The sequence below is a fragment of the Haliotis cracherodii genome, unplaced genomic scaffold (genome assembly GCF_022045235.1).
Source record: "Haliotis cracherodii isolate W230 unplaced genomic scaffold, xgHalCrac1.p SCAF_3, whole genome shotgun sequence".
NCBI classification, from domain to species: Eukaryota; Metazoa; Mollusca; class Gastropoda; order Lepetellida; family Haliotidae; genus Haliotis; species Haliotis cracherodii.
Window position 1 is genome coordinate 74,020,915 of NW_027266286.1, and position 21,469 is coordinate 74,042,383.

Sequence of the window (21,469 nt, forward strand, 5' to 3'; positions counted from 1 at the left end):
TAATTTAAAAAAAATCAATCGCTCATAGAACTGCAAGGAGTGGCCCGTTACTGTATTTAATATGTATTGTATTCTATGCATGATCTCTATTAATGTTGCGTATTGTAACGAGGTTAGACACAAATAACACACAACAGTCGCTCTATCTGCTGATCCGAGAATGCTGTTTTATTCAGTTTACCATAAATACATTCCGCGCCCTCATTACGATTTTCAATACCAGACACTCTTAATTATAGCTGGATCATGGTTTCATCGAGACCAAGGGTTTCGAGACAGGTGAGTTGAGGTGAGGTGACGTGAAATGGGGTTTAACGTCGCGTCCAAGATTATCGCGGCGTACACTCACCAGTGTGTGTGTGTGTGTGTGTGTGTGTGTGTGTGTGTGAGGCTGTACTAGTGCTAGCTCACTGAGAAACCATGCCGCAGTTCAACATAAATAGTGAGTGAGTGAGTTGGGTTTAACGCCGCTTTTAACAGTATTCCAGTTATATCAGGGCGTGTCTGCTCAATGTGGGAGGAAAGCCCCAAGTGATGCAGGTCTCAGACGTTTACCACTTCGGTGAGATCCATGAGCACGGGAATGGTGCTGACAAACCTAGAAACATAATCGGGGCGAACCGGGATTCAAACCCACAATCATAGGTTTCTGGTGTGCCTAAGGGACGCAACTCTGCCCAGCGAATCGCGGCGCCTTAGACGACTGGGCCACACGTGCCCCTTTAACATGAATACCCCACTCAGACTGACACCGAGTCGACCTGCCCAGTATCACTGGGTATACATTATCTTGTTTCTCTCTAAAACTCTTTGTCAAATATTAACACAAGAACATCAATGCAACATTAAACGAACACGCGACACGTTGAGGTTTCATCGGTTGAATGAAGCAATATTGGCTGTTTATGAATAAACCCCTTCCGGAATCTCTTTGATGAGAACCGTGACAAAATGGTCCGCCGTTATGTCTCTGATGTATCGTAACAATAAGGAAATAAATATCCACACTTTGCGTACTCCTTCAACACTTGCCTTGAATCAGAGAGACCTTAAGAAGATTTTACATTACAGATCAAATCTCGCATTGTTTATTTGACATTTTCGTCTCATTTTCCTTTAGCTGATCATGAAAGGTACATTTCGCAACGAAACATACATTAAAGAAAGGTTACAGTGGTATTTAATTTTTCCGAATTTAAAATATTTTGTTGAATAGGCATATCCTGGTGTCACGTTATGTAGAACGAGAAACAAAAACACCCAGATCTTTTCCCATTCTCTGCTTCATACTGAAGTCAGCCTGTTGACATTTTCCGCCACGAGCCATAGTCACGTGATCCCTTATTGTATCAGAACCAGGCTGATATCATTGTGTAGAACATTACAACACATCCCTTAAGCAAATACTACCACTTGCACCGTTCTCCGCCAGTTGGTCATAGGGAGCCCTAACCGACAGTGATTCTGTATATTTCAAGAAACGCTTCCAGACTATTTGGACTTAAACGCGTACAGGCGTTTTTAAGTAGATGCGTATTGCGTTTGGGAGACCAATGGCCTTTAAGGGATTCTATCGTCACTAGACTTTCAAAGGCCCGATTCGCTTGTGGCCGGTGTTTTTTGACATCGGATTGTTTGTGTAGATTGGGATTGGTGGCAATCTTTCATTGCCGTTTCCCCAATACGACCGACGCCTGTCTACCTAACATCTGGTCTATTTACAGTTTGGATATTGGCCTGGAAGAATGGAAGTGCATATACTTCGAAATTTACTGCTAATATGTGTTCTGCTTCTCATTTGCGTACAACTCAGCTTCCAGCAGAGGGATTATTATAATGAATACGACGACATCGATGACGGACTAACACCAGCTCCAAGGACAAGACCAGATCGACGTCGCACTAGCAGTCGGACCAGAGGAAGGGACAAAGAAAGGAGGGAGAGAGAGAGTGAAAGAGAGAGGGAAGTAGAGAGGAGGGAGAGGGAGAGAGAAAGAGCGAGGGTACTAGAGAGGAGAGAAAGAGAACGACAGCGGTCGAGACAGAGGGTGTTGTACACCACCCCCCAGGGACTACTACCCCCACCCACTGAAGAAACCTTCACATCCCCACCCCTAATCTCCACGGGTAGGACCGACAGTTGTGGTTGTCCCACCAACATCGAATACTCCATCAACAGCCTCAACAACTATGTTCAGACTTCTAAGTCGGACAAGGCACAAACGATGGATCGGTTGGGCAAGATTGAAAAACAGTTACAGGACTTGCAGGAACTAGTGGAGAAGGTTGATGCTGAATCTCAAAATTGGAAAAATAGTCTTCGATTCCCCGGGCTGAGTGTTCTAAATAGCCCTACCAGCATTGCCTTGTCTGATGATGCCCCAAGGTCCACGGATACCTTCAAAGGTAATCTGAAGCGTACCTATGTGTATAAGTGTAAATAACTGATTGATTGTGAACATGATTGCAACATAACACGTAGACTTTGATCTTTTAATGTTATGGGGTGCGATGATACCTATAAATATTTATCTTGGTATCTTTGCTTATTTTTAGGTACCGTATTTTAGACCATTAACAGATAAAGCGGTCAATAAATAGGTCAATATTTATTTTTCTCGCTCCTGGTACAAAATGATAACGTGGTCTGCGACCCGGTTGTTTCGGGGGATAGTGGAGACCGACTGTTCTCTGGCGTTGGCGTTTTATATAGTTAACTCCATAAAGCTCCACTGTCACAACGAAGTGTTTCAGGGTTATAACGGCATTGCTAAGAATGCTAAAAGAAAATCTCGTTGTTGTACTCGTATGTTGTAATATTTTAAAACCATCTTTATCTCATTTTCTTGTAACTGTTAGGTTCCTGAGTACCAGTCCATCGGGTGGGGTGTTGATTTTGATTAGCATTGTGCAAACATTAACACATTTGTAAATATTTACAACCCTTGCAACAATGTGAAACCACTCTGACCAAAGAGGGCAACAGATACACGGCATGTACGTTGATGTCACACTTTCACAAACGTAGAAGGTTTCATTCGATCTAAGGGGCGATCGGGTAGCCTAGAGGTTAAAGCGTCTACTCGTCACACCGGAGACCCGGGTTCGATTCCCGACATGAGTACAATATGTGAAGCCCGGCGTAAAACCCTACTCATTCACTGACTCATTGGATCTAAAGGCTTTACCAAAATCAGTATTGGTCATGTCAACAGTGTGTGTGACAGTCTCCTCCCTCGTGCTCTCGCCGGTGCTTACTATTCACTGCCACATATGCCAAGATGTATCTCGGTTTTCTATAGAAGCATCACACTTCAGGGTTGGAAGTAAGCTAGCTGATCTATTGACAGTACGTTTTAAATCGAAATATGAACGTTAACAATAAAAGTGATTGCATGGTCGCCCTACTGCACATAGACGTTTCTCTGACACTAAGATAACAAGCAGTAAGGTGCATCATTGGAGGCGTCAATGTGTTTCAATGTGTACAGAAATAACCAATTTGTGTAAAACATGTAAGTCTACCTATTTTTACATACAATGAAGTCTAAATTTGCAAATATTTACGTACCTTTTTGACTAAATTTACATTCATATCCATAATGTGCATTTTAGTGTACATTTACATATATTTACCTACATTTCTAAGTAACTTTTTTAAAGGTGGTGTTTTCTTCGAGTGGGTGTTGCACAAAAGACTCGGCGAAGGGAAGCTAAATATAAGCAGTACCATTAATAACTGATGGTGCTTGATGTATGATTGCAATGGACGTATGTACCCTTGTTAACTGTTGGTGTCTAATGGTAGTTTGTAATGGACGTCTGTACCTTTAATAACTGTTGGTGCTTGATGTATGATTGCAATGGACGCCCGTACCCTTAATAACTGTTAGTGCTTGATGTATGATTGCAATGAACGTCAGTACCCTTGATAACTGTTGGTGCTTGATGTATGATTGCAATGGACGCCCGTACCCTTAATAACTGTTGGTACTTGATCTATGATTGCAATGGACGTCAGTACCCTTGTTAACTGTTGGTGCTTGATGTATGATTGCAATGGACGCCCGTACCCTTGTTAACTGTTGGTGCTTGATGTATGATTGCAATGGACATCTGTACACTTGTTAACTGTTGGTGCTTGATGTATGATTGCAATGGACATCTGTACACTTGTTAACTGTTGGTGCTTGATGTATGATTGCAATGGACGTATGTACCCTTGTTGACTGTCGGTGCTTGATGTATGATTGCAATGAACATCTGTACACTTGTTAACTGTTGGTGCTTGATGTATGATTGCAATGGACATCTGTACACTTGTTAACTGTTGGTGCTTGATGTATGATTGCAATGGACGTATGTACCCTTGTTGACTGTCGGTGCTTGATGTATGATTGCAATGAACATCTGTACACTTGTTAACTGTTGGTGCTTGATGTATGATTGCAATGGGCGTCTGCCCACTTGTTAACTGTTGGTGCTTGATGTATGATTGCAATGGACATCTGTACCCTTGTTAACTGTTGGTGCTTGATGTATGATTGCAATGGACGCCCGTACCCTTAATAACTGTTGGTACTTGATCTATGATTGCAATGGACGTCAGTACCCTTGTTAACTGTTGGTGCTTGATGTATGATTGCAATGGCCGTCTGTACCCTTGGTGACTGTTGGTGCTTGATGTATGATTGCAATGGGCATCTGTACACTTGTTAACTGTTGGTGCTTGATGTATGATTGCAATGGGCGTCTGTCCACTTGTTAACTGTTGGTGCTTGATGTATGATTGCAATGGACGTCTGTACCCGTGTTACCTGTTGGTGCTTGATGTATGATTGAAATGGACGTCCGTACCCTTGTTAACTGTTGGTGTCTATTGGTAGTTTAATATGGACGTCTGTAGCCTTGTTAACTGTTGGTGCTTGATGTATGATTGCAATGGACGTATGTACCCTTGTTAACTGTTGGTGTCTTATGGTAGTTTGTAATGGACGTCAGTAACCTTGTTAACTGTTGGTGCTTGATGTATGATTGCAATGGACGTCCGTACACTTGTTAACTGTTGGTGTCTAATGGTAGTTTAATATGGACGTCAGTACCCTTGTTAACTGTTGGTGTCTAATGGTAGTTTGTAATGGACGTCAGTACCCTTGTTAACTGTTGGTGTCTAATGGTAGTTTGTAATGGACGTCAGTACCATTAATAACTGTTGGTGTTTGATGTAACATGACATTGGACGTCACACTGACATTTTGTACCAGAAGTAAAGTTTTAAAAAAAAAAAGCGTACCCTCAAACTAAAATAATAAAATCCAAATGGAGCCAAGAACAATGCTTAAATTTCTGAGCTGAAGCACTTAAGACTTGTTCAATCATTCTACACTTGATTCTACTCCTTTAATAATTGATTCTCAAGGGTCTGGGGAATAGACTATTTGACGTCAGGTCCCTTAATAACTGTAGGTGTTTGGTGGTTTGTTTGTTTAACGCTTCACTCAGACATATTCCAGCTATGTGACGGTTGTCTGTACATAATCGAGTCTGGACCATTCAATCCAGTGATTGACATCATGAGCATCTATCTACGCAAATGGTATACGATGACCTGCATCAACAAAGTCACCGAGCCTGACAACCGATCCAGTTAGCCTCTTACGACAAGCATGGGTGCCCGTCCCCGTAATAACTGAAGGTGTTTGATAGTTGATAACAATAGACATCCGTGCCCTTACTAACTATTGGTGCTTGATAGTAGATTACAACGGACGCCAGTGACCTTACTAATTATAAGTGTCTGATAGAAGATTACAAGGGACGTCCGTGCCCTTACTAACTATTGGTGTTTGATAGTAGATTACAATGGACGCCAGTGCCCTTACTAACTATTGGTGTTTGATAGTAGATTACAATGGACGCCAGTGCCATTACTAACTATTGGTGTTTGAAAGTAGATTACAATGGACATCCGTTCCCTTACTAACTATTGGTGTTTGATAGTAGATACAAATGGACGTCCATTCCCTTACTTCCTATTGGTGTTTGATAGAAGATTACAATGGACGTCCGTTCCCTTACTAACTATTGGTGCTTTATTACTAGATAACAATGGACGTCTGTTCCCTTACTAACTATTGGTGTTTGATAGTAGATTACAATGAACGTCCGTTCCCTTACCAACTATTGGTGCTTGATAGTAGATAACAATGGACGTCCGTTCCCTTACTAACTATTGGTGTTTGATAGTAGATTACAATGGACATCCTTGCCCTTACTAACTATTGGTGTTTGATAGTTACAATGGACGCCAGTGACCTTACTAATTATAAGTGTTTGATAGAAGATTACAAGGGACGTCCGTGCCGTTACTAACTATTGGTGTTTGATAGTAGATAACAATGGACGTCCGTTCCTTTACTAACTATTGGTGTTTGATAGTAGATTACAATGGATGTCCTTGCCCTTACTAACTATTGGTGTTTGATAGTAGATTGCAATGGACATCCGTTCCCTTACTAACTATTGGTGTTTGATAGTAGATTACAATGGACGTCTGTGCCCTTACTAACTCATGGTGTTTGATAGTAGATTACAATGGATGTCCTTGCCCTTACTAACTATCGGTGTTTGATAGTTGATAACAATGGACGCCAGTGCCCTTACTAACTATTGGTGTTTGATAGTAGATTACAATGGACGTCCTTGCCCTTACTCACTATTGGTGTTTGATAGTGGATTGCAATGGACGTCCTTGCCCTTACTAACTATTGGTGTTTGATAGTAGATTACAATGGACGTCCGTGCGCTTACTAACTATTGGTGCTTGATAGTAGATTACAATGGACGCCAGTGCCCTTACTTCCTATTGGTGTTTGATAGTAGATTACAATGGACGTCCTTGCCCTTACTAACTATTAGTGTTTGATAGTAGAATACAATGGACGCCAGTGACCTTACTAATTATTGGTGTTTGATAGAAGATTACAATGGACGTCTGTTCCCTTACTAACTATTGGTGCTTGATAGAAGATTACAAGGGACGTCCTTGCCCTTACTAACTATCGGTGTTTGATAGTAGATTGCAATGGACGTCCGTTCCCTTACTAACTATTGGTGTTTGATAGTAGATTACAATGGATGTCCTTGCCCTTACTAACTATCGGTGTTTGATAGTTGATAACAATGGACGCCAGTGCCCTTACTAACTATTGGTGTTTGATAGTAGATTACAATGGACGTCCTTGCCCTTACTAACTATTGGTGTTTGATAGTTGATAACAATGGACGCCAGTGCCCTTACTAACTATTGGTACACTACTGCCTAAAAGTTCATTCCCCTAACACGCGTTGAGAACGCGTGTAACACGCATGTGACACGGGTGCTCAACGGGTTGCACACGGGGTGAGCACCCGTTGGACACGGGTGTGCAACGGGTGTGCATCGCGTGTGCAACCCGTTGCACACGGGTGTGCCACGCGTGTAACACGGGACCGGGTTCCAGTTGAAGTTGACAAATTTATCAAATGAATAGTGAGATAAAACAAAACAGTGAGATGTGAAATTTGAGTTAATGAGCGGCCATTGAGCTGTGTTCACCAGACCGTAAATACAAGGTCGGCCCATCTTAATTAGTGTTCGGTTGCTAGACTCTTATGGCATGAACCATTCCACTAGGGTCCAGTCTAGCCATTGTGGCTAGCCGACAGTAGAACAGTAGTGAATTTAGATGCGAGTTTATTGCTAGGGGAACCCCCGTGTTGACACGATTGTCGCGGGTTGGTAAATGTTCGCCATTAATAAAATGATTGTTTGTAGATTGCGAACATATTCATTTGCCCACACGAGTCATTCCATTTGATTGCAAATATAACGTTTTTCGTTCGCCAAATTTATGCTTTAGACAGTACAATTATGATAGAGCCGTCACCACTACTAATGTCTCATTATTTCACGTAGGAATATGTCCCATTTCCCCACACCCCACTTTCTGTGTTGTATTTTGAAAGAATATATAAAAGAAGGTTTTGTGTGGGACACTTTTATACTAATTATAAGAGGATGTTGTAAATGAATATGAACAGCCATGCTGTCTGACAGTTGATAGAATTTGAAATCTTCACAATCACCGGGTGTGACCATGTAGACAGAATCTCGTTAAGGTTTGTGATTTTTACATTGCCCAATGACCATAGTGAGTATTGCTGGGGATACCAAACGTAACAGTTTATTATTAGAGGTTGTGAGTACCTATACCACGTAGATAGGATATCTTTAGGATTGTAATCCTTCTTTGGGAGGTATTTAGAAGTTTGAGTACCACGTTAGGAGAAGATTTATGGGTGACTTTAATCCTTTCTTTCTCTGTTGGTAATCCTTTCACGTTGATTGGAGGAAGTCACTCAACCAGGTCATGACAGGTCGTGCGTTTACTCACTAACTACTGTGAGCGTTTTTGGCATGACATCCTTTCTTGTATAAACATAGAAACGATGCTCACTCACTCACTGTTAATCTTCTGCAGTTTGCTGGCAAAGGGGGGATAAACCTCAGTGTCAAAGACGATCAAACTTAGTTCGAATCCTTGTTTATATGTGACATCTCCCAAATGGGGACATTTTCATAAAATTGGCAAGTGATGATGAATTTTAATATTAATATAATTATAGTTTATGAAATTGTTGATAAAACTTTAATAAAATTGTGCTTCACTCTCACGAAAAATATATTGTCTGTGAGTGAATTTATATGTCACGTTACATCGGCATTTTTCAGTGATATTGGGACTACATGAAACATGGCTGGTTTTACATTTCTGATACAGGTGCTTGACTGACTGAGTAGTTCATGATCAATAAGATATGTTTAAATCAGTCAAGTTTGCAACAATAGATGAATAAGTTGATACATTTGGACCGCAGTTACCGATTAACAACTTAAGACATAGATACAGGGAGGAGATATATAACCAAACCTATGATCCTGTTGAGACAGTTGACAGTTAGAACGTTGGATTAAATGACAGTAACTAATTTGAACATTCCCCAGTTATATCATAAAATACATCATAACTCATAACAGTCCGAGAGGCAGATTCCAGACATATACTAGTATTGAAGGGACAATCGCTTTTGACAGTTTAAAAATAAACTCACCTTAAGGTGCTTGGCAAGTCAAAACTTACCTCCCTGAGTATGTTTTTTAGGTTTGACTATGCTTGTGGATTTCAGAGATAGACATGATTGGTTAGCTAGATGTTATTACAATAAGCGAAAATGTCTTAAAAGTCCACAGTTTGTTTAAAAGTACAAAAAGTGTGTTATAGATCTATCAACGTTTTCTTTTATTGAACATAATATTTGCACTATATTGCTGTAAGCTGTAAATAATCTAGCCTCTCCATGTACGTAACTTACATATACTTATGTATGACCAGAACAGCAAACAAAGTTCTGGTAGATAGGTACCTCGGATTTCCTTTCCGACTCAAGCCTATCTCGCACACGGGGAAGCACTTATACTATGAGGGTAAAAATGCGTAATTATTAAATAAAGAAGTGCAACACACACACACACACACACACACACACACACACACACACACACACACACACACACACACACACACACACACACACACACACACCAAAAAAAAAAAAAGAAAGTTTAGTCCTTGTAGTAGTCTCTTGGTCAGCTTCTCATCCTGGGGGTCGGGATTCTGGTAGAGACTCTTGGCAAGGAGGGCGGCGGTATTGGCGACGAAGTGGTTTCAGGTCGGTACGCCACTACTCTGGAAGAAGTGGTACAAGTCTGTGTAGTTTGTGATGTCGTACTCGATGTCCTGTCCCCCCTCCTTGTGCACCATGACGAAAGGGACTCCTTGTTTGGCGTAGAGATATTCCTTTGGGGTGTTGATCTGGTCAATCTTGAGATCTGGCCGGGCCTTGTAGTGGTTGATCGGAATGTCTGATTTTTCCACTAGTAAATAAAGTTCTTTGGTATGACCTCTTTTATCCCTGCTGACGTTATCCTAATGTTCAATTTCAGTCTGCCTCACCAAGCGTAAGAAAGCATTGTACGTGTTTTGATAAACCACACTGATGCAATTAAGCAAATGAATATTTGCTGTGGGCAAATATCTATTTTCTATACATATTTGTAGATATGAAGCATTCTAGTTAATTGTGGATACACTGGGCAGACAGAATTGTGTTTATTTCCAGGCCATCCTGATCGTCGTTTACTACTATAAGGTGTATGGTTGGAGGCAAGATCAAAGGCGCCGCACAGCATTTATTAGATAACAGACGGGGTCGTCCGTTTCGCTTTGAACAACCACCCCACCTGTCTGTAGGAGTTATATAATCGGTGCGCAAATAACTGTGTCAAGTCCACTGCCGGGCTGATGCGGTGTCAGTGTCAGCGATGAACATGAATGCTCAAATCATAGACCTGTAGCACTCACAAGTTGCTTTGCCAAAATATTTTGAAAAGTGTATATTCAATTCTCTGATAACAGCAAATATAACCTTAGAAACAGATTCAACATACAAACAATCAAATGTAGAACACAGACCTATGCTTATTGTCATTTCTTCTGGAAATGATCAACCTGCGGAACCCTCTATCCGATGAAGTAACTAATGCTCGCTCATTAAAAGAAATCAAATCCTTAATTAATCGTTCTGAATTATTAATAATTTTGACGTCAAATATTTTCATAGATCATGCTAAATTGTCCACTGTCGCCTTAGGCTCGGCTGCAGTGACTTAAACGCTGATAAGTTTAGACGACATGTATCAGACATACCAGACTGCACTTGTGGATATCACCTTGAAGATGCATTTCACTTTTTCTATAACTGTTAAAAAATACGATAATATCAGAAATACTGTGTATTTCTACACACATGGGTATGGTCTAAACATGATATTACATGGCAGTAGTTAAGCAGTTCTACAAACATGACTCTTCTTAAATCAGTTCATGACATCATTGTCAAAAGCAAAAGGTTTGAGTAGCTTAATTTTATGCATGTAGTAAAGGAAAACTGCATTACCTTATTTCACTTGCTTCAGTGTATTGGCTTCGAGTATTTCATTTGTGCATTTTGTATGTTTATGTTCATCACTCTCTTATATATATATATATATATATATATATATATATATATATATATATATATATATATATATATATATATATATATATATATATATATATATCCAGCTGTTGTTAAGTTGTTACCTGGAGAGTTTTGCTTGTTTACCGATCCAGATTTCTTTTGAAATAAAAATACGTTTAAGCCAACACAGCTAACCCTAAAACACATGATTGTAAACTATTCAAAAAGGAGCACTAATCTCTGGCTTCTTCTCGGGTGTCGGACTCAAACTCAAACTCATTTATTCTTAGAATAACATGACATACAATTATCTACAATTTTTATTATGTACAATTTAAAAAAAAAAAAAATAGGATACGTGGATACTAATACAATTTACCAATTGTATTGTACACATTGTTAAGGAATTTAGATAGGCCTTTTAGATTTCTTACACTGTTAGTGGTCATAAATTTCTTAAATGTTTGGAAACTTAAGATATTGCTTATTTAAGAGTTCATATCGCCGTTGGTGTAAAGCTTCACATCGGAATGAATAATGCAATTCATCTCCCACAGCGATAGAATCACAGAGTGGACACTGGCTGTCTTCCCTGGGAATGTTCAGCCATCGACCAGTTTCAACTGGTAATCATTGGTTAGAAAGTTCTGAATTTTAGTATTGGGAGAAATATTGATTTTGAGAGCAGTAGATATTTCGCAAATGAAGGTTGATTCTTCAGGTAAAACGACCTTTGGATTTCCGCTTGGGCTTACTAGCTGCCGTGAGTCAATTTGCTCGTTAACGCAACCGAGCGTGACAAGAGACTGGGCTACCAGTCTGCAAGGACAGCTAAATAAACTTACGCATTTTTGAAAACTGATTGGTTACCCGTGATCTATGAAGATTTCAACAAAGGGCACATGGTAATTAATTTCTTCAGCCTAAACAAACAGACAAATAACGGCTAAAGCTCATCGGATGTCGTTATTTGGAAATACCCCTGATTGTTACAGTTTGATAATAAAAAAGTATCCCTGAGTGAAAGCATTTGCGGATTTCGGATTGCGTGGATGATACAATTACTACTCACATTTTCTGGTATAGCCCTACACTTCTGTATTTGTCGTAATTCACTTGCTGCTCAGTTAATGAATTTATAACATGTATACTTAGTTGTAGCACCACTCAGATTACCGGATAAAGGTTCAAATTTGGTCTTTCTTGTACCTGGGGTAAATATTTAATCTAAATCCAGGTTTGAAGTGAGGTGGAATGTGAGTTATGCACGTGGCAGCCCAGCAAGAGATGTATGATCAGTTGCTTTACTTTTTTTGTAAATCAACTGATCATTCCCAGACATCAAAGGATCAACAGGAAATGCGTTGATTGATTAATTACTGTTATCTTGCACAGTGGATATGTCAAAAGTAAGTGTTTACATGTGAAGGTAGGGTTACTAAACCTAGGGAATACACTCATATCATGGCGTGAAGTACAGATGTAAAAACAACATACTTTGTTCAAAGGGTAACCGATAATACACTGACTGGTTGTTCATTGTTATCTAACTCAATGTATGTTTTTAAGAACCGTGGACATTATAAAAATAGTTGTCACGTGGGCTTTCTCAGCTAACTTGGCACCTATGTGAAACAATTGAAACAAACTAAGTGATCAGTTAAGAAACAGTAACGGGTTATAATATTCGATACATTTAAATAACGTTTAAAAACGATATATTTAAATATTTTAATATATTTCATATATATTCCAAATATTGTTTCCAAATAATTATTATTAAAGTATTTGATTCTCACATAGACATTTGACATCGAATAAGTATATTTGTACAGCTGCAGACGCAATGGATATTGTTCCTTTGTTCCTATGTTGATATTCCCGGATACATTATAACTTTGGTAGGTTGTAATAATGATATTTGCATTTTGTTGTCATTCATTCGTTGCAGCTTTGAACAGAATCATTCTTGTTCCTTTCCGTTTGGTTGGGACGTTTTTCGATGCGCGATAGACGTTGTTTTCACAAGTATTTTCTTTTGTTAGCGTGTATATGTTACAGTCAATGTGTAAAATATGATTCACTCAGGCAATTTATTAAATATCTAAATATTTCAGTCATTTTACAAATTGACTGATTAATCCATTCATTTATTTAACCGACTGACTAAAAATGATAAAGACGACCAAAAGAGCTTAAACAAATCACAATATATTAATTATGCTAAGAAAAGAAGCCAAACAATACAGAACTGTACTTGGGGATGATATTAAACATAAACAAATATTTGGAATTCGTTATCATATTCATTATAAAGATGGACATATCTTTCAGTTAATTTGTAAAATAAACTGAATATTTAGGCGTTTAATACATTTCCTTAGTGAAATCTGTTTACATTTTGAATGAAAACATATACACACTGTAAAATAAGCAATGTTCAGATGAAATATTTACTTTGTGTTGCAAGTCAAATTAGTGTACACGAAGATCGCACAATTACCAAGCAAGTGACTTATCAAAACTGCATCACCATTACCGATGCTCCCCACAAATATACCTACATTTCAAAAACTGTATTTCATTTTTGTTGATCAGTGTGACTATACGTCCTTCTACTTTCAATAAAAATGTGCTTACGAATGGCGAGCACAGGTCGCGAACAAGTCTAGATTTCTGCTATATCATTCGGGTACTCACTGGGAAAATACAGTAATGCACAGGTAACAACTACTCCCGCGGAATTGCTTTAGATCAGTGCTCTTTTGTACGTTGAAATACTATACATTGTGAATGCCAAAATGATGTATCAAGGATCAAGTAGAAGATACATTGACCGTTGCACTGGGAGTTTATTCAACAGACCGTGAAAATAACACTGCTGTATTTTATTATTTATTTTAGATGACGCAGTCAAAGCTCACTTCTCCTGGCGGCCATTATCGAACGGCCAGCTAAAACACAACCCCGCGCTTACGTCTACAGGTCTCTTCCTGTAGTACGGTAATTAGTATTCTCTCCCTCAAGTGTATCCTCAATGATATAACCCACCCTCATTAATTACATGCTGCTCTTTTCCAGCCTCACGGCTATGGAGCTGTGATAAAGAGTCCAAGTCATCATAAAGTAATTAGGGTCCAATAAAAACAATGCGCCGCCAAACCTCATACATATTATCACTGAAAGTCGTACTACAGACGGTTAATGTCAAATCACAATAAAAGCATTTCCATTGCAATAACATGTTCCAGGACCATGTATTCTCTTAACACCATCGGATTTAGAAGCAATGGTCGTATAAAACAAAACAGATCTATTTAATCACAACAGTATTCATAAAGAAAGGAGACATTAGGAAATACATGTGTATTATCATTTTTCGTCAGGATAACAAAATATTTTCTCCTTGTTACCACCTCCAGGTTCAGCTTCAGACGGGTCCTCCTTTGGTCAAAAGTTTGTTCCCCCTCTAATGAGTGTGTCACGCGTTGCACACGAGTGGCGGACGGGGTGCACACCCGTGTGCAACGCGTTGCACACGGGTATCACACGCGTGACCAACCCGATGCACACTGGTTGCGTAACGCGTTGCCCATGCGTGTAAGGGGAATGAACTTCTAGGCAGTAGTGTATTTGATAGTAGATTACAATGGACGTCCTTGCCCTTACTAACTATTGGTGTTTGATAGTAGATTACAATGGACGTCCTTGCCCTTACTAGCTATTGGTGTTTGATAGTAGAATACAATGGACGTCCGTTCCCTTACTAACTATTGGTGCTTGATAGTAGATTACAATGGACGCCAGTGCCCTTACTAAGTATTGGTGTTTGATAGTAGATTACAATGGACGTCCTTGCCCTTACTAACTATTGGTGTTTGATAGTAGATAAAAATGGACGTCCGTTCCCTTACTAACTATTGGTGCTTGATAGTAGATTACAATGGATGTCCTTGCCCTTACTAACTATCGGTGTTTGATAGTTGATAACAATGGACGCCAGTGCCCTTACTAACTATTGGTGTTTGATAGTAGATTACAATGGACGTCCTTGCCCTTACTAACTATTGGTGTTTGATAGTTGATAACAATGGACGCCAGTGCCCTTACTAACTATTGGTGTTTGATAGTAGATTACAATGGACGTCCTTGCCCTTACTCAATATTGGTGTTTGATAGTAGATTACAATGGATGTCCTTGCCCTTACTAACTATTGGTGTTTGATAGTTGATAACAATGGACATCCGTGCCCTTACTTACTATTGGTGCTTGATAGTAGATTACAATGGACGTCCTTGCCCTTACTAACTATTGGTGTTTGAAAGTAGATTGCAATGGACGTCTTTGCCCTTACTCAATATTGGTGTTTGATAGTAGATTACAATGGACGTCCTTGCCCTTACTAACTATTGGTGTTTGATAGTTGATAACAATGGACATCCGTGCCCTTACTAAATATTGGTGTTTGATAGCAGATTACAATGGACGTCCGTGCCCTTACTAACTATTGGTGTTTGATAGTAGATTACAATGGCCGTTCTTGTCCTTACTAACTATTGGTGTTTGATAGTAGATTACAATGGGCGCCGGTGCCCTTACTAACTATTGGTGTTTGATAGTAGATTACAATGGACGCCGGTACCCTTACTAAGTATTGGTGTTTGATAGTAGATTACAATGGGCGCCGGTGCCTTTACTAACTATTGGTGTTTGATAGTAGATTACAATGGACGTCCGTGCCCTTACTAAGTATTGGTGTTTGATAGTAGATTACAATGGACGTCTGTGCCCTTACTAACTATTGGTGTTTGATAGTAGATTACAATGGACGTCCTTGCCCTTACTCACTATTGGTGTTTGATAGTGGATTGCAATGGACGTCCTTGCCCTTACTAACTATTGGTGTTTGATAGTAGATTACAATGGACGTCCGTGCGCTTACTAACTATTGGTGCTTGATAGTAGATTACAATGGACGCCAGTGCCCTTACTTCCTATTGGTGTTTGATAGTAGATTACAATGTACGTCCTTGCCCTTACTAACTATTGGTGTTTGATAGTAGAATACAATGGACGCCAGTGACCTTACTAATTATTGGTGTTTGATAGAAGATTACAATGGACGTCTGTTCCCTTACTAACTATTGGTGCTTGATAGAAGATTACAAGGGACGTCCTTGCCCTTACTAACTATCGGTGTTTGATAGTAGATTGCAATGGACGTCCGTTCCCTTACTAACTATTGGTGTTTGATAGTAGATTACAATGGATGTCCTTGCCCTTACTAACTATCGGTGTTTGATAGTTGATAACAATGGACGCCAGTGCCCTTACTAACTATTGGTGTTTGATAGTAGATTACAATGGACGTCCTTGCCCTTACTAACTATTGGTGTTTGATAGTTGATAACAATGGACGCCAGTGCCCTTACTAACTATTGGTGTTTGATAGTAGATTACAATGGACGTCCTTGCCCTTACTAACTATTGGTGTTTGATAGTAGATTACAATGGACGTCCTTGCCCTTACTAGCTATTGGTGTTTGATAGTAGAATACAATGGACGTCCGTTCCCTTACTAACTATTGGTGCTTGATAGTAGATTACAATGGACGCCAGTGCCCTTACTAAGTATTGGTGTTTGATAGTAGATTACAATGGACGTCCTTGCCCTTACTAACTATTGGTGTTTGATAGTAGATAAAAATGGACGTCCGTTCCCTTACTAACTATTGGTGCTTGATAGTAGATTACAATGGATGTCCTTGCCCTTACTAACTATCGGTGTTTGATAGTTGATAACAATGGACGCCAGTGCCCTTACTAACTATTGGTGTTTGATAGTAGATTACAATGGACGTCCTTGCCCTTACTAACTATTGGTGTTTGATAGTTGATAACAATGGACGCCAGTGCCCTTACTAACTATTGGTGTTTGATAGTAGATTACAATGGACGTCCTTGCCCTTACTCAATATTGGTGTTTGATAGTAGATTACAATGGATGTCCTTGCCCTTACTAACTATTGGTGTTTGATAGTTGATAACAATGGACATCCGTGCCCTTACTTACTATTGGTGCTTGATAGTAGATTACAATGGACGTCCTTGCCCTTACTAACTATTGGTGTTTGATAGTAGATTGCAATGGACGTCCTTGCCCTTACTAACTATTGGTGTTTGATAGTAGATAAAAATGGACGTCCGTTCCCTTACTAACTATTGGTGCTTGATAGTAGATTACAATGGATGTCCTTGCCCTTACTAACTATCGGTGTTTGATAGTTGATAACAATGGACGCCAGTGCCCTTACTAACTATTGGTGTTTGATAGTAGATTACAATGGACGTCCTTGCCCTTACTAACTATTGGTGTTTGATAGTTGATAACAATGGACGCCAGTGCCCTTACTAACTATTGGTGTTTGATAGTAGATTACAATGGACGTCCTTGCCCTTACTCAATATTGGTGTTTGATAGTAGATTACAATGGATGTCCTTGCCCTTACTAACTATTGGTGTTTGATAGTTGATAACAATGGACATCCGTGCCCTTACTTACTATTGGTGCTTGATAGTAGATTACAATGGACGTCCTTGCCCTTACTAACTATTGGTGTTTGAAAGTAGATTGCAATGGACGTCCTTGCCCTTACTCAATATTGGTGTTTGATAGTAGATTACAATGGACGACCTTGTCCTTACTAACTATTGGTGTTTGATAGTTGATAACAATGGACATCCGTGCCCTTACTAAATATTGGTGTTTGATAGCAGATTACAATGGACGTCCGTGCCCTTACTAACTATTGGTGTTTGATAGTAGAATACAATGGACGTCCGTTCCCTTACTAACTATTGGTGCTTGATAGTAGATTACAATGGACGCCAGTGCCCTTACTAAGTATTGGTGTTTGATAGTAGATTACAATGGACGTCCTTGCCCTTACTAACTATTGGTGTTTGATAGTAGATAAAAATGGACGTCCGTTCCCTTACTAACTATTGGTGCTTGATAGTAGATTACAATGGATGTCCTTGCCCTTACTAACTATCGGTGTTTGATAGTTGATAACAATGGACGCCAGTGCCCTTACTAACTATTGGTGTTTGATAGTAGATTACAATGGACGTCCTTGCCCTTACTAACTATTGGTGTTTGATAGTTGATAACAATGGACGCCAGTGCCCTTACTAACTATTGGTGTTTGATAGTAGATAGCAATGGACGTCCTTGCCCTTACTCAATATTGGTGTTTGATAGTAGATTACAATGGATGTCCTTGCCCTTACTAACTATTGGTGTTTGATAGTTGATAACAATGGACATCCGTGCCCTTACTTACTATTGGTGCTTGATAGTAGATTACAATGGACGTCCTTGCCCTTACTAACTATTGGTGTTTGAAAGTAGATTGCAATGGACGTCCTTGCCCTTACTAACTATCGGTGTTTGATAGTAGATTACAATGGACGTCCTTGCCCTTACTAACTATTGGTGTTTGATAGTTGATAACAATGGACATCCGTGCCCTTACTAAATATTGGTGTTTGATAGCAGATTACAATGGACGTCCGTGCCCTTACTAACTATTGGTGTTTGATAGTAGATTACAATGGCCGTTCTTGTCCTTACTAACTATTGGTGTTTGATAGTAGATTACAATGGGCGCCGGTGCCCTTACTAACTATTGGTGTTTGATAGTAGATTACAATGGACGCCGGTACCCTTACTAAGTATTGGTGTTTGATAGTAGATTACAATGGGCGCCGGTGCCTTTACTAACTATTGGTGTTTGATAGTAGATTACAATGGACGTTCTTGTCCTTACTAATTATTGGTGCTTGATAGAAGATTGCAATGGACGTCCGTGCCCTTACTAAGTATTGGTGTTTGATAGTAGATTACAATGGACGTCTGTGCCCTTACTAACTATTGGTGTTTGATAGTAGATTACAATGGACGTCCTTGCCCTTACTAACTATTGGTGTTTGATAGTAGATTACAATGGACGTCCTTGCCCTTACTCACTATTGGTGTTTGATAGTGGATTGCAATGGACGTCCTTGCCCTTACTAACTATTGGTGTTTGATAGTAGATTACAATGGACGTCCGTGCGCTTACTAACTATTGGTGCTTGATAGTAGATTACAATGGACGCCAGTGCCCTTACTTCCTATTGGTGTTTGATAGTAGATTACAATGGACGTCCTTGCCCTTACTAACTATTGGTGTTTGATAGTAGAATACAATGGACGCCAGTGACCTTACTAATTATTGGTGTTTGATAGAAGATTACAATGGACGTCTGTTCCCTTACTAACTATTGGTGCTTGATAGAAGATTACAAGGGACGTCCTTGCCCTTACTAACTATCGGTGTTTGATAGTAGATTGCAATGGACGTCCGTTCCCTTACTAACTATTGGTGTTTGATAGTAGATTACAATGGATGTCCTTGCCCTTACTAACTATCGGTGTTTGATAGTTGATAACAATGGACGCCAGTGCCCTTACTAACTATTGGTGTTTGATAGTAGATTACAATGGACGTCCTTGCCCTTACTAACTATTGGTGTTTGATAGTTGATAACAATGGACGCCAGTGCCCTTACTAACTATTGGTGTTTGATAGTAGATTACAATGGACGTCCTTGCCCTTACTAACTATTGGTGTTTGATAGTAGATTACAATGGACGTCCTTGCCCTTACTAGCTATTGGTGTTTGATAGTAGAATACAATGGACGTCCGTTCCCTTACTAACTATTGGTGCTTGATAGTAGATTACAATGGACGCCAGTGCCCTTACTAAGTATTGGTGTTTGATAGTAGATTACAATGGACGTCCTTGCCCTTACTAACTATTGGTGTTTGATAGTAGATAAAAATGGACGTCCGTTCCCTTACTAACTATTGGTGCTTGATAGTAGATTACAATGGATGTCCTTGCCCTTACTAACTATCGGTGTTTGATAGTTGATAACAATGGACGCCAGTGCCCTTACTAACTATTGGTGTTTGATAGTAGATTACAATGGACGTCCTTGCCCTTACTAACTATTGGTGTTTGATAGTTGATAACAATGGACGCCAGTGCCCTTACTAACTATTGGTGTTTGATAGTAGATTACAATGGACGTCCTTGCCCTTACTCAATATTGGTGTTTGATAGTAGATTACAATGGATGTCCTTGCCCTTACTAACTATTGGTGTTTGATAGTTGATAACAATGGACATCCGTGCCCTTACTTACTATTGGTGCTTGATAGTAGATAAAAATGGACGTCCTTGCCCTTACTAACTATTGGTGTTTGATAGTAGATTGCAATGGACGTCCTTGCCCTTACTAACTATTGGTGTTTGATAGTAGATAAAAATGGACGTCCGTTCCCTTACTAACTATTGGTGCTTGATAGTAGATTACAATGGATGTCCTTGCCCTTACTAACTATCGGTGTTTGATAGTTGATAACAATGGACGCCAGTGCCCTTACTAACTATTGGTGTTTGATAGTAGATTACAATGGACGTCCTTGCCCTTACTAACTATTGGTGTTTGATAGTTGATAACAATGGACGCCAGTGCCCTTACTAACTATTGGTGTTTGATAGTAGATTACAATGGACGTCCTTGCCCTTACTCAATATTGGTGTTTGATAGTAGATTACAATGGATGTCCTTGCCCTTACTAACTATTGGTGTTTGATAGTTGATAACAATGGACATCCGTGCCCTTACTTACTATTGGTGCTTGATAGTAGATTACAATGGACGTCCTTGCCCTTACTAACTATTGGTGTTTGAAAGTAGATTGCAATGGACGTCCTTGCCCTTACTAACTATCGGTGTTTGATAGTAGATTACAATGGACGTCCTTGCCCTTACTAACTATTGGTGTTTGATAGTTGATAACAATGGACATCCGTGCCCTTACTAAATATTGGTGTTTGATAGCAGATTACAATGGACGTCCGTGCCCTTACTAACTATTGGTGTTTGATAGTAGATTACAATGGCCGTTCTTGTCCTTACTAACTATTGGTGTTTGATAGTAGATTACAATGGGCGCCGGTGCCCTTACTAACTATTGGTGTTTGATAGTAGATTACAATGGACGCCGGTACCCTTACTAAGTATTGGTGTTTGATAGTAGATTACAATGGGCGCCGGTGCCTTTACTAACTATTGGTGTTTGATAGTAGATTACAATGGACGTTCTTGTCCTTACTAATTATTGGTGCTTGATAGAAGATTGCAATGGACGTCCGTGCCCTTACTAAGTATTGGTGTTTGATAGTAGATTACAATGGACGTCTGTGCCCTTACTTACTATTGGTG

The 21,469-nt window shown here is 39.5% G+C and overlaps 1 protein-coding gene across 1 annotated transcript in view; it reads left to right on the top strand.

The window, feature by feature from the left end:
* Window positions 1-1,374: 1,374 nt before the first annotated feature.
* Window positions 1,375-21,469, top strand: part of LOC139475794 (angiopoietin-related protein 1-like) — a 31,833-nt gene continuing 11,738 nt past the window's right edge. The window contains exon 1 of the mRNA XM_071258996.1: window positions 1,375-2,406. Within this exon, the coding sequence (XP_071115097.1) occupies window positions 1,746-2,406 (661 nt within the window). The 5' untranslated portion in view covers window positions 1,375-1,745. The remainder of the gene's footprint in view (window positions 2,407-21,469) is intronic.